The 13,318-nt window shown below is 31.2% G+C and overlaps 1 protein-coding gene across 2 annotated transcripts; it reads left to right on the plus strand.

Annotated features, from left to right (window-relative positions):
- The first annotated feature begins 10,126 nt into the window (after window positions 1–10,126).
- On the plus strand, window positions 10,127–13,294 carry LOC104756914 (phosphatidylinositol 4-kinase gamma 5). 2 transcript variants are annotated; one of them, XM_010479572.3, is made up of 2 exons: window positions 10,127–10,472; window positions 10,861–13,294. In XM_010479572.3, exon 2 carries the CDS (start codon window positions 11,109–11,111, stop codon window positions 12,993–12,995), a length of 1,887 nt encoding a protein of 628 aa, XP_010477874.2. In that variant the 5' UTR covers window positions 10,127–10,472; window positions 10,861–11,108; the 3' UTR covers window positions 12,996–13,294. The 2 variants fall into 2 exon arrangements, with proteins under 2 accessions (XP_010477874.2, XP_010477875.2); XM_010479573.3 differs by lacking the exon at window positions 10,127–10,472 and adding an exon at window positions 10,601–10,696.
- The last annotated feature ends 24 nt before the right edge of the window (window positions 13,295–13,318 follow it).

Here is a 13,318-nt window from a genome sequence, read left to right on the forward strand (position 1 = left end):
ATCTCGTTGCACTCTCAATTCTCCTAAGCATTCATTATAAGTTTATGAAAGAGTGTTGATGGCAACGTTGACTCTGGCCGAAACCACAATCTCAGTTTTATACTTCATAGGTGTATTTTGAGTTCATTATACCTCGTAACAGTTTTTGGCGTTTTGTTAAAGGAAAGGGTGAAGAAGTTCTACCCCCCATAAACTCTTAACTCAAGACAAAAACTAGTTTTCTTTCTACGCAAACAACTCAATTGTTTTAGTTGTAGACAAGTCTTTTGGGTTGGTGCTTTGTATGAGATTAATGAGCATCTAAACAATGGCCATCAATATGAAGAAGCTTCGGGCATTTAAAGAAACTTGCTACGTTATTTGGTGAAATTGAGTAGGCTTTGGATTTGATTATGATATTTTACGAACAAAGTATGAGCAAATACACCATTAGACTACACGTTACTCATGGAAGCATCGATAATGAGTTTGTTTAACTGGTTCCTATAATTAAAGCCGCCCTTTTACTAGTTAGTAGATTTTATTCAATATTTTCATCTGAACTCATAAAAAATTTAGATAAAGCTTTAAGAACATATAAGATTGAATATTACCCTCTTCAATTCCGAAAAAAGAGTGAGACTTCGAAATGAAATACTCCCTCTGTTTCACAAAGAGTGTCATTTTGACACATCTTTTTTGTTACAAAAAGAGTGTCATTTTATGTTTTCAATGCAGTTTTAAAGATTAAATTCTCCTTTTTATCCCTATGATTTGAGCTAATTAATTAGAAAGAGAAAAATTTTAGTGTATTTATAAAGGGTAAAATAGAAATTTAGATAATTTTCTTAATTTGTGTGCATTATGTCAAAATGACACTCTTCGTGAAACAGAGGGAGTATCAAAGAGATAACAACAGGGAGCATGCTCGTAACCGTACCGGATAATCCACCTTATGATGAGGCATTGAGGCCCATAAGGCCATTATAATCTATGGGAAAATATATGTTTTGGTCAATTAAATTGTTTGATTAGCTAACGTTTGTATTACTATTGTCGTTGTACTGTATTACGTACTATTCAAATTCTAATATGGACAATGAGCGTATTGTAAAATAAACAATTGATTGGATGTGTAATTTTTTATTGCTTAGTGCGTGCGTAAGTTAAAAAAACAAAAAAAAACAAGAGGAAGTTCGATCGATCACAGCCAACGGATAGTCCCGACTCCCGCCCATAGAGAGTTTTGTCAGACGAAGATACAACCAATTCATTCTAATATTATTCGTTTTTATATTGTTTTGTATAAGAAAGAGTAGGACAATGTATAAAGAACAAAAGTATAAAAAGCAAGATGGCCTACAATATGGAAATTATTCCACATGGTTTCATCAGGAAACTAGGGGTACCGTTACATTGCATTATATCGCTGACACCTAATCAATAAAGACAATATGGGTATGTCAAGTTTTATTTTATTCGTAATTTACCAAAAAGAAGAAGAAGTATTTCTTCGTTATATTTTACCAATTATATTTACATATTTGTTTTTATATATGTGTTTTATTTAAAATGTATAGTGCATATATCATTGCAAAACGACAACTAGTTTGATTGAATTCCAAAAGTTATTATAACTAACTGTCAATTACACCTCTTTTTTTTTCAACGTCATTGCATCACTCACACTTACGAAAATTAGGTGAGATAATTTTTTTGTTTAACTAGCCGAAATGATTTTCATTTTAATATTTACAATTACAAGTTTATGAGTTTTCTTTATCAGAAAAATACAGAGTTATGAGTTTGAGTTTGGAGGAGGTATCATAAGATGGTCATTTAGTTTTATGATGTAAGATGTTACATATATTAATGGCTTCGAAATCTTGATGGTTCGAACCTAGGCTAAGTAATATTTGTCTCAAATTTTCTTTTTTGAAAAAAAAAATGTTACATATATTAAAACGAAACAGTTGTAAAAAAAGTTATAAAAAAACTAACTAAGATTATTAAAATTCTGTTTGTATCTAATGGTTTATATCTTATATGAAATTTCCAGAAATTTACAAAGTTATGTAATGTTATTAGAAAATATTTATATCACCAAATATATTGAATACATGTAACCATATATGTTGCAAAGTAAAAAAAAAAAACTCATATAAAAACGATGTAAATATTTTGATAACTATCCGAGCTGGTAGCCGTTGCTGTTGCATTTAATTTGAAGACTATTCAAAACGCTATGTCGTTTAAGTACAGTAATATTTTATTAATTATACATAGTAAAATCTACCATTAGAGTCCACAACCAACGGCTTATAAATTCAACTACCATTGCATCCGTAAGTCCCTAACCATATTTCATTAATTTTTTTTTTTTTTGGACAAACACCATCCCTTATATATTAAAAGAGAAGCATTTTCACACAAAATACTGATGTATCGTATTCACATAGTTCCAGACACTATCCCCTATACAGTAGAACCTCTATAAATTAATACTCTTTAAATTAATACTCGCTATAAATTAATAAATTCTTCCGGTCCCAAGTTGGGCCGATGTAAAAAATGACACATTTCGATAAAATAATAAGATAATATTTTTTTTGGAAATCCTATGTAAAAATATGGTCCCATCAATATTATAAATTAATAATAATGTGATATATATATATATATATATATATCTAAGAAACTTTAATAAAATATGACTCTATTGTTGTTTGTCTATTCTTGAATTTGAGATTTTTTTTGTAAAATCTCTAATTTTTTCATTGTTGTATTCTCAAATCCATAAATTGTGAAGAGTCATGGATGCAATAATTTTTTCCTTAATAATTGGTTTTCAAAGCACCGCAATATCTTCTGCGACTTCATCATTACCATGAAGGATAGTAGTAACAATTTTTTCTAAACTCTAAACCTCTAACAATTCTTATTTTTACCTAGATAATCTATTAAAAATTTGATATTCATCCTATTATAATAACCAAGATGTGAATGATAATAAAAGTATCTTATTTTGTAATAAAAATTTTCAATATGAAAATGAAAAAATCTATTCATAAATTAATAAAATATTAATTTATCGATAAATTAAAACCTCTATAAATTAATAAAATTTCATGGTCCCGACCTTATTAATTTATAGAGGTTTTACTTGTATATTAAAAGAGAAACATTTTGGAGAAAAGCTGACGTGTCGTCGCCAGAGAGTTTCGTAACCAATTTATTGTTCACCCTTAGTATTCCATAAAATTACATAAAACTGCCACTGTTATATATATTTCTTTTGTCAACTGCCAATGATATAAATAAATATATTCAATTTATTTATATACACATTATTTTGTTCCTATAAATTAGTAAATATTATTCAAAAATTAATAAATATTATTCTTTACATATTTTCGAAATTAAATTAGTTTTATTATGTATAGCAATATAATAATATAACTATATTATGAGATGTAAAAATATATATTTAAAATCATATCTTCAAAAATATAAATAATGTTAACTTTTTAATAACTTTGTGAAGCTTTAATGGTGAAATAATCGAAGATCATTAAATATATAGAGGATTTATATTAAATTGTTATTAGTATAACTAAGGAATATATCATTTAATAATTGAAGGAAATCTATACTATTAATTGGGGAATACACTTAAGGGTTAAAAAAAATCATATTGAATATTCATGCTGCCAAAAGGACCCAATTTACATATTAAGAAGAAGATTAAACAACAGATTTATTATACTTTAGGAAATCGTTCAAATTAGTTATATAATAATCATGTTATGAGAATTTTGTGTGGATATATTCATGTATGGAAAAATATGGGACGAGAATTTGGGAATAAGAATTCAAGCAGAACATATGCGGACATACTATTTACTCATGTGAATTACGATGAATGAGTTTTTTCAGGTAAAAAATTATTAAATGTTGAAATCAGACATATTAGACGGGTTTGATCGCTTGAAAATTATATTTAGGTCATCTGGAAATTCTATGATATGCAACGGGATGGGTATAGACAAGTAGACATGAACACGGGTACGATTAAGGTTTATTAACTATTGGTTATAGTTAAATACAAAACAAGACGAGTATCTCATATACAGAACAAGACGAGTATCTCAGTAGTAACAACATTTAATGGTTTTAACAAGACGGTTTCAGGTAAATTCAATTTTAATATATTTAGCATGACGTATACAGAACAAGACGAGTATCTCATTCTAAAATATATACATCTAGGTTAAATACGTGAAATAAATGAAACTGAAACCGAATCCAAATTTGATCTATCATCCTTAAACAAACAATTGGAAATGTTTGGATTACATTTAGAATAATATACACCTAATATCACGTATCTAAATTATATCTTAATTTTTTTTTTATAGATCATTTATGCAATTTTTTTTATAGATCATTTATGCAAGTCTGAGTAGAGGTTTATATGAAAGTTTTCTAACTTTTTAAAAAACTATGCAAAAATAACCCTGCACGTATGTGCGGGTCCGAACCTAGTTTCCTTTATTTGTCATTAGTTTTTAAAAATATTTACATCAGTTTTCCAAAAATATAATTAACACGCAGAAATAAATTTTTATATTCTCTTTTTAACTTAATTATATCTTTTAATTACATTTTTTATAAAATTTAAGAACTCTTTGTTCATATGATATGATAATATAAGATTAATATTATAATAATTCTCACGGGTTAAATTTTAATTATTATATAATTTTTTTATATATTTTTAAATATATATATATATACTACATAATCGAATTTTAGATTCCAATTACTAATAAATATTATAGATTTTGTAAATAAAAATTACATTAAAACTATTTAATAATTATTTTATACCGCATATAGTACGGGTTATTACCTAGTACTCCCTCCGTTTCATAATATAGGATGTTTAAAGAAGTTTTTTTGTTTCATAATATAGGATGTTTTCAAATTTCTATGTAATTTTTAGATTAGTTTAATACTTTATATAATACTTTATTTTTAGATTATGTTTTCAAACTTTTTTAAAGTGGTCATTTCTTAAATTGCGTGTTTTACTCAAAACATCTTATATATTGAAACGGAGGGAGTATTTCATTAATTATAAACTCAAAAGTTTGAGTAATACTATGTATTCTTCTTCTTTTTTTTTTTGTTAAATGGTATTAATATGATATTTTTTCCTTGGTACATTAAATATAATATCTTGTACTTGGTACTTCAAATAGTTTTGTGATTAAAGAAAAAGAGAGTATGCAGAATTATACTTTGATGAGTACGAGATGTATGATGACACGTGAGGGGATAGGATCGTCGTATAGCTTCCAACCAACCACTGATTCACCTTCACGTTCGCCAGTCCACTGGATAGAGTCGCCTGCACGACCATTCTTTTTTTATTTTTGCTCTTGTCTTCTTCCCTTCGCGAAATAAATTTATTATTGTTTTTTTTTTTCCTTTTTCTTCTAAAACACTACATATTATATCGATTCTAAAAGTGCTAATATGTGACATTTTTGTTCATATTTCTAATAGTTTTATTTTCTTAATCTTCATTTAGTCATTGATACTAAAAGTAAAATGTTGTTTTAGATCACTAGTTTTCAATATATTTCTCAGTCTCCTTCGAAATATATTCGTATATATATAATCCCAAATTTCACAAAGATTGAATCGTCTACAGAAATATAATGCAGCGTCATCTGCTTTCAGAACTGAGCAACATATTGACTCCCATCCTATAATATTCTTACTTTATATATAACTTTTTTTTCCTGCAAGAATAGTTTTTAAGTATACTATGTACATTTTAATATTACATGCAGGCCTAGTGCCTGTTTTACGGAAGGTGCTCACACGCGTATTATCATATAATCCATAACAAACACACACCTAGTTTGAAGTATTTTTCGTTTAAAATATTTACATACAAATTAAATAATGGTTACATACAAATAATGGAGTCTATATGACTATATTATATTAGATTGAACACGGTCACTTAATATTTTGAGTTTTATTGAGCCGGCCTTGATCATATGACAATCCTAAAATACATTATTAAATATTATGGCCGTAATTTTAAAACATACCATCTCGTACGCTAATTTTCATTGTGGCATACATCTTCAACACTTCACTCGTTTAATTATTAGATTAGTGTGCTGTGTGTAAAACTTTTACTTTAAGTAGGATTGCTTAGGTTGTATAGGACCATATATTTTCTTTTTGATTTACGATTACATTTACTTATGAGAAAAAACTATTACATTTACTTTGATATCCATAAAATATGATTGAATTAATATGAAGTAGGTACTATTCAAAAGTTCACGTAAAATTTGTTAGAACTGAACTGATATATTAAAACTAATCTTTGCAAAATATAGATATATTTTGACACTGATGTTGCTATGCAGTGATATTCTCAAACGAATTTAAAAAAAAACGATGGAATTTTTTTTTCCAACTTATATACTCCCTCTGTTTCAAAATATAGGATGTTTTAACCCAAGCACGCAGATTAAGAAGACTTTACTTTTAATATATTCAACCAATCAGAAACAATACTGCATAATATAAAATATTAAATTAATCTAAAAGTTACATAGAAACTTGAAAACATCTTATATTATGAAACATAAAACTTTTCTAAAATATCTTATATTTTGAAACGGAGAGAGTATTAATTACCAAAATGATACATATATCACTTTGGAGTAAAGAAAATTTAACGGGCAAAAAAATATAAATTATGGGAAACCACTAGCTAAGCTTCTGTGTAAGCACGAATTTTCAAGGCAGATTCCAAAGTATAAATGATATGAAAACAAAGGCAGATTCCAAATTTCAAAATAATATATCAATACGCCTGCAGACGAATAAACAAACATTGGATGGATTTGCTTATGTCGGAAAATATCTATCAAGGCCGCTGACCACTCAATACACCGCTACTACATCGTGCCTAAACATGATGGTGGTGGTCTAATATCGGGATAATTCTTATATATATAATATAAATATAAATATATGTTTAATCATAAAAGGATTTATATATTTAAAATTAATGAATTGGGTGTATAAACTTGTTTTGAATGAGTGAGAGAAAACGACATTTTACTAAGCGGATATTTGATTTGATTAATTTATCAGAAATTATATACTATTTATTCCTAGGAGAATCTTAATTTGCAGATTTATTTATTATATAGCTCACTAAAACTACAATGAAACTTCGATACAATATATCCCAAGGTGGTAAGAGACGTTCGACAATAGTAATCTTTCATCATTTTTGTGCCAATCAGTTTTGTTTTTTAAGGATTCTTTTGTCAAAAGGAATCACGTTTTCAGGATGCATGCAAACCCCCCACAAATCAATCACTAGTATTTTAGTGATATCATATGATGTTGTAAGTTTTACTCTTTTCTTTTTATATATATAGCAAAATAAAGCTATGAAACTACGCACATCAAATAGTTTTTTCTAGAAGTAATTTACCTATAATAAGTGAGTAACGACGAAACAACATAGATTTTCGTAAATAATTAATCAAGGTTCACTCTACAACATATGAGCGATCTACACGCTCTTTTATAAATGGGATCTCTATAATTTTTTAACAATAAGCTATTCGTATCTCTTTAAGGGGGTGGTATTGGTTTGAGATTTAAGGAGAATTTTAATGACTTTAAAATGAAGGATTTTAAGAGATTGTTTGGAAGTTCTTTAAAATCTGACAGATTTATTTTTCCTAATCTTGTAAAATCTTTTATAAAATCTTGCAAACTTTCTCAAAATATATTGCACAATATTCTCTTGATTAATCAACTCTTTTGTCAAAAAATAAAAGTAAAAAATAAATAAAGACAAAGAGAGAAAGAGATTGGGAGGAAGAGATGGTGGGAGGTTTTGCTCTGTTTCCCACTTCTTCTTACGTAAGTGATGATATAAAAAAGGGAGATATCATGATCGGCGTGACGTAAACAAACTTGCACACACACACAGAAGAAAGAGATATAGAGAGAGATGAATATTATATACATTGACCTCTCTATCTCATGAGGATGCACATGTTCCACTCTCTATTTCAGAAGTTTTTGTTTTGTGTATTTTGTTCATTGCTCTCTTCTCGTCTCCGCTCTCTATTACACATGATCCTCTCTCTATTTCACATGCACATGGTAGGAGATTTTTCTGGTGACCGGAGTTGTGAAACGTAACTCTGTCTATTTTTTTTGCTGGGTATATGAGTTTGATTGAGATGGGTGGAGATATGATAGAAGATGATTGGGAATTTGCAAACGTGGATCTTCTTATCTGCTTCCCAAAAAGTCATGGACTATGATTCTCACAATCTCTCTATTTGATGCCAGTGTTTACATGACTTTTTTTATGAAGAAAATAATATAGAATCCTAAACCAATAACATAATAGTTGAATTCATCAACAATCCACGATTCTTTTGTTTTGTTTGAATAACATAAAACTTTTAATGACTTGATCAAACTCTTAATCCAATAACACTAGATTTATGAAGATTTTGGATAACTTTTTACAAATCCACAACTAATAACACAAAATTTTAAAAGAGTCTTGAAAAATCTTGATTGAATAACAACATATTTTACATAACTTTTAAAGTCATTAAAATTCTCCTTAAATCCCAAACCAATAACCCCCTAAACCTTTTTCTTGTTTCTGCGATAAACTATAAAACCTTATATAGACAATTTAACATATAACATATCCTTTTCAACACCATGGGAAAAACAAGGTTTAAATACATGAAAAAATGTCGAGCCTAGCCTAACCACTTGTCAAATACATTTTTCAGTTAACCCATATATGTAACTCTTTTAGTTTATACTGAATACAAAATTGTCAATCACGAAGTAAAATTGTATGAAGTAAGTCGTAAAAACGTTCTGAATCGTATATAAAAATACGGAGACCAAATGTAAAGTCTCTTTTCAATGCTTATATATATAATATAACTAATAAATTTGTAATTGTCTAGTCTAATGATGTTAGATAATTATGTAGTATATGTTGTTATTAGATCAAAATTTTATTACATTATGCTAGTTTAGTGTTATTAGTTTCTGATTTGTAAAAAGTCATTTAAAATCTTAACTAATTTGGTTATTGGATTCAGATTTTTATAAAGTCATTAAAAGTTTTGTGTTATTCAATTAAAACAAAAAAATCTAGGATTGTTAATGAATTAAATAATTATGTTACTGGTTCGTGATTTTATACATTGTCTTTACAAAATAAAATCATGAAAATATCACAAAAATAGGGATTGTTTGGAACATTTTACAAGATTTTAGGAAACTAATCAACAAAACTATAGAGTATTCTCTAGTAATTATTGTTATATAGTCATGTTTGATTCTATTCCTCTCTTTGCAGATTGTTATATACCTGTCATCTAGGTTTTAACTATAGAAGTAAACTTTAGCAGAGTTTAACAAAATCTTGATCTAATAATAACATATTCTACATAACATTTAAAATTTTTAAAAGTTTATTCAAATTTCAAACTCACTTATTCATTTTTGATGATTTTATTAAAGTCTTCGAATTTTTTTATAAATTATGGAAACATGAGATAATTGTATTACCAAAAAAAATTTACAAGTGAAGATAATTTTAACGATGATCTTGCTTTAAACAATTTTCGAATTTGTTCTAGATATGTCAAAATCACTTGGAGAATACGTCACTCAATTTGCAATGTCGGCATCATCAATGACACACACAACACACTTGTATGATAATTTCCAAATTTGGGAACATAACTGGTATATCTTATCAAGTAATGGCAGTTTTGGTAAATTCGAAATAATAATTACTAGTCTTGCTCTTTAATCCTAAAATTTTGGTGATTGAGATGTTTTCGTTTGACCAAAAAACACAGCCACGTCAAAGCTCTAATCCCCTTTTTAATGTCCACGTCATCATTCTACTCTCCCTAAAAATAAAAGCCGGTGCCTCTAATCGTACGTCTCACATCTCGCCAACATTAAATCCTGTAAACCAACGGTTGTGATCTTCCGTTCTAGACCCTTCCTTAAAATTGCGAACCAAGAGAGAAAGAGAGAGCCCAAATCCTTTTTATTTCTTTATTTTTATTACTTAGCTTGATTTTATTTAACCATGGTTAGTTGTTTAACCAACCACTCGGGTTAAGCGGTGGGGAAAGAGGTTAAAATGGTCTGAGTAAGTGGTGAGAGACAAAAGAGATAGGACGAGAGAAAAAAAAAAAACAGCTTTCTTCTTCTTATTCAAAGCGAGAGAGACCTATCTGAGTCGACTCGTTAACGAGTTGATTACTGGATTACTCGTCTCCGTTGTTCGTCGTTTCTTCTTTATAGCTCATTGATCTGATATCGGTTATTATTTTCCTCTCGCCGGCGCGTCATTGTTCATACCGTCGTCGAGTCTGGTGAGTCCTTCTTCTCTCTTCCTTTTTCATGTTTCTGTAGGTTTTTATTGTTCTCTTTTGAGAAACAATGGAGTCTCGAGGATGTTTTTAGATTTGGTTGTTTGTTTCCTTATTTGATTTCAGCTTTAAATCTCATATACGAGCTGACTTCTTCGTCTAAGTTAGCAATGTTGTTGATTTCAACTAAGTGCATTAATCTCAGAAGTATGATATCTCCGGTTATGGTATTATGTTCTTGAACCACACGGCTTTGATTATATTCACTACACGGTTTCTCTAATATGCTTCATTTGCAACAGATACACCAAATGCGTCTGTTGCTATTAGTTTTTTTTAGGGATCTGTGTTAGTTCTTACTCATGTTCGATTCTATTCTTCTCTCTTGCAGATTGTTATATACCTGTCATCTAGGTTTTATACTATGGAAGCACGTCGTGAAGCCTGATTCATTATTGAGTTTGAGGATTGGTTCGTTTTGATGGTCATTTGTGCTGCTTAAAGAGTTCTTCCATTTTTTTTATATCCGGTGGTCTTGGATTGAGTCACCTGTCCTGAAGGTGGGAAGAAACTGTTTTGTGCAGCCAGTTTAGTCGCAAAGGCTGTGATTTTTTTTAACTGACTTGGATCTCAACACTCATGTCACGTAAGCTTGATAGTCCTGTTCAGACGCAAATGGCAGTGGGACTTGTAAAGAGCCCCTTGACCGGGGAATTTCGTGAATTTAACAAGGTTGGATTGAAGTCACCTGTGGGTCGTAGGCGGGTTTTTGTTCAAACAGAGACTGGTTGTGTACTGGGTTTGGAGTTGGATCGTAGTGATAATGCGCACACTGTGAAAAGGAAGTTGCAGGTTGCTCTGAATTTCCCAACCGAGGAAAGCTCGTTGACCTTTGGGGATTTGGTGCTTAACAATGATCTTACTGCTGTTAGACGTGATTCTCCTCTCCTTTTAACTCGGAACCATTTTCATAGGAGTTCATCTACTCCATGCCTTTCTCCAATGAAGGATGACCTTCAGCAGCGTAGAGATGAGAGCAGTCCTATTGAGATTCTTGGGAACTCTGTTTCTTTCTCTTTTGTGAAGCAAATGGCAAAGGATATTACAAAAGCAGTGACGAGGGGTATTGATCCAGTTGCTGTTCATAGTGGGCTTGGAGGGGCCTATTACTTTAAGAACAGCCGCGGAGAGAGTGTTGCAATTGTTAAACCAACTGATGAGGAGCCATTTGCTCCTAATAACCCGAAAGGTTTCGTTGGTAAGGCGCTTGGACAACCTGGGTTGAAGCGTTCAGTGCGGGTTGGGGAAACAGGCTACAGAGAAGTTGCAGCTTATCTCCTCGACAAGGAGCATTTTGCAAATGTTCCTCCCACTGCTCTTGTGAAGATTACTCACTCTATCTTTAACGTCAACGGTGGAGTGAAGGCAAGCAAGCCTATGGAGAAAATGGTGGTAAGCAAGATTGCTTCCTTGCAGCAGTTTATACCTCATGATTATGATGCTAGCGAGCACGGAACATCAAATTTCCCAGTTTCAGCTGTACACCGTATAGGGATTCTTGACATCAGAATCTTAAACACAGACAGGCACTCAGGGAACCTTCTGGTTAAGAAACTGGATGGTGATGGAATGTTTGGCCAGGTGGAGCTAGTTCCAATCGATCATGGTCTTAGTTTGCCTGAAACTCTAGAAGACCCTTACTTTGAGTGGATTCATTGGCCACAGGCATCGATCCCATTCTCTGAAGATGAGCTGAAGTACATAGCAAATCTGGATCCTTTTGGAGATTGTGAGATGCTGCGAAGGGAACTTCCAATGGTACGAGAGGCTAGTCTCCGTGTTCTAGTTCTTTGCACAATTTTTCTCAAGGAAGCTGCTGCTAATGGCCTATGTTTGGCTGAAATTGGCGAGATGATGACAAGAGAGGTTCGTCCTGGAGACGAGGAGCCGAGTGAGATTGAAGTGGTTTGTCTTGAGGCTATGAGTTTGATAGGAGAGAAGGAAGCTGAGTCCCCAAGATCAGACTTGGGAAGTGATGTTGAATTCCAGTTCGATATAGATTGTGAGGAAGCGACTGATTGTACGAAAAAACTAGCATTCCCACTCGGACTCACTTTTGGAAATGCTCGTAGTCAGTTGTCAAAGGTGGAAGAAACAACAGAGGATGAAGAAGAAGAAGACAAAGAGGAGGAAGAGAATGACAGAGCTGATCTAGAGAAAATGCAGACGATTACCAAGCTTTCAATGTCTCTCAAAAGCACTCTTCTTGGTGAGAAGAGCCAGAAGTATCAGAAACACCCAGGAGCAAGAGTGGAGAGTGCATATGCATCATCTGCGCATAGGAGTGCAGACGAACAGATCTCGTCAAGCACTAGCTTTGTGAAGCTGGCAGATATGAGTGAAGAGGAATGGACGATGTTCCTGGAGAAGTATCAAGAGCTGCTTTATCCAGCAATTGAGAAGCGCAAGTCGATAACTTTAGGACAGAAGCAGAGGCAGAGGCTGGGGACTTCATGTCAGTTTTGAGCTGTCTGAAGAAGAAGAAGAAGAATAAAGGATCCTGTAAAGTCGTGTTTCTAAGGGCTTTGCGTAGAGTGGATCGGTGGAAACACGTTAAGGAGAACAGATGAGTGGATTGAAATTAGTGTGTAAATATTTGTTGTTTCAGCTTTTAGTGTGGAGGACAGGACTCGAGAGATGAAGAGAGAAGTTAGTCATTTGTTTCTTTTGTCATTTTTTAAAAACTTCTAAAAACCTCTTTTGTAATATAAATAACTTGTAGATTAGAAAATACAAAAAAAAGATAAGTAGAGAGCTTCGTTTCATTTTTATTGCACAGGTACATTTAG

Source organism: Camelina sativa, chromosome 17, assembly GCF_030686135.1.
Source record: "Camelina sativa cultivar CO46 ecotype springtype chromosome 17, ASM3068613v1".
NCBI classification, from domain to species: domain Eukaryota; kingdom Viridiplantae; phylum Streptophyta; class Magnoliopsida; order Brassicales; family Brassicaceae; genus Camelina; species Camelina sativa.

Bases quoted from the DNA above. Each gene is read 5' to 3' on its own strand.
- LOC104756914 (XM_010479572.3), top strand. From the start codon at position 11,109: ATGTCACGTAAGCTTGATAGTCCTGTTCAGACGCAAATGGCAGTGGGA.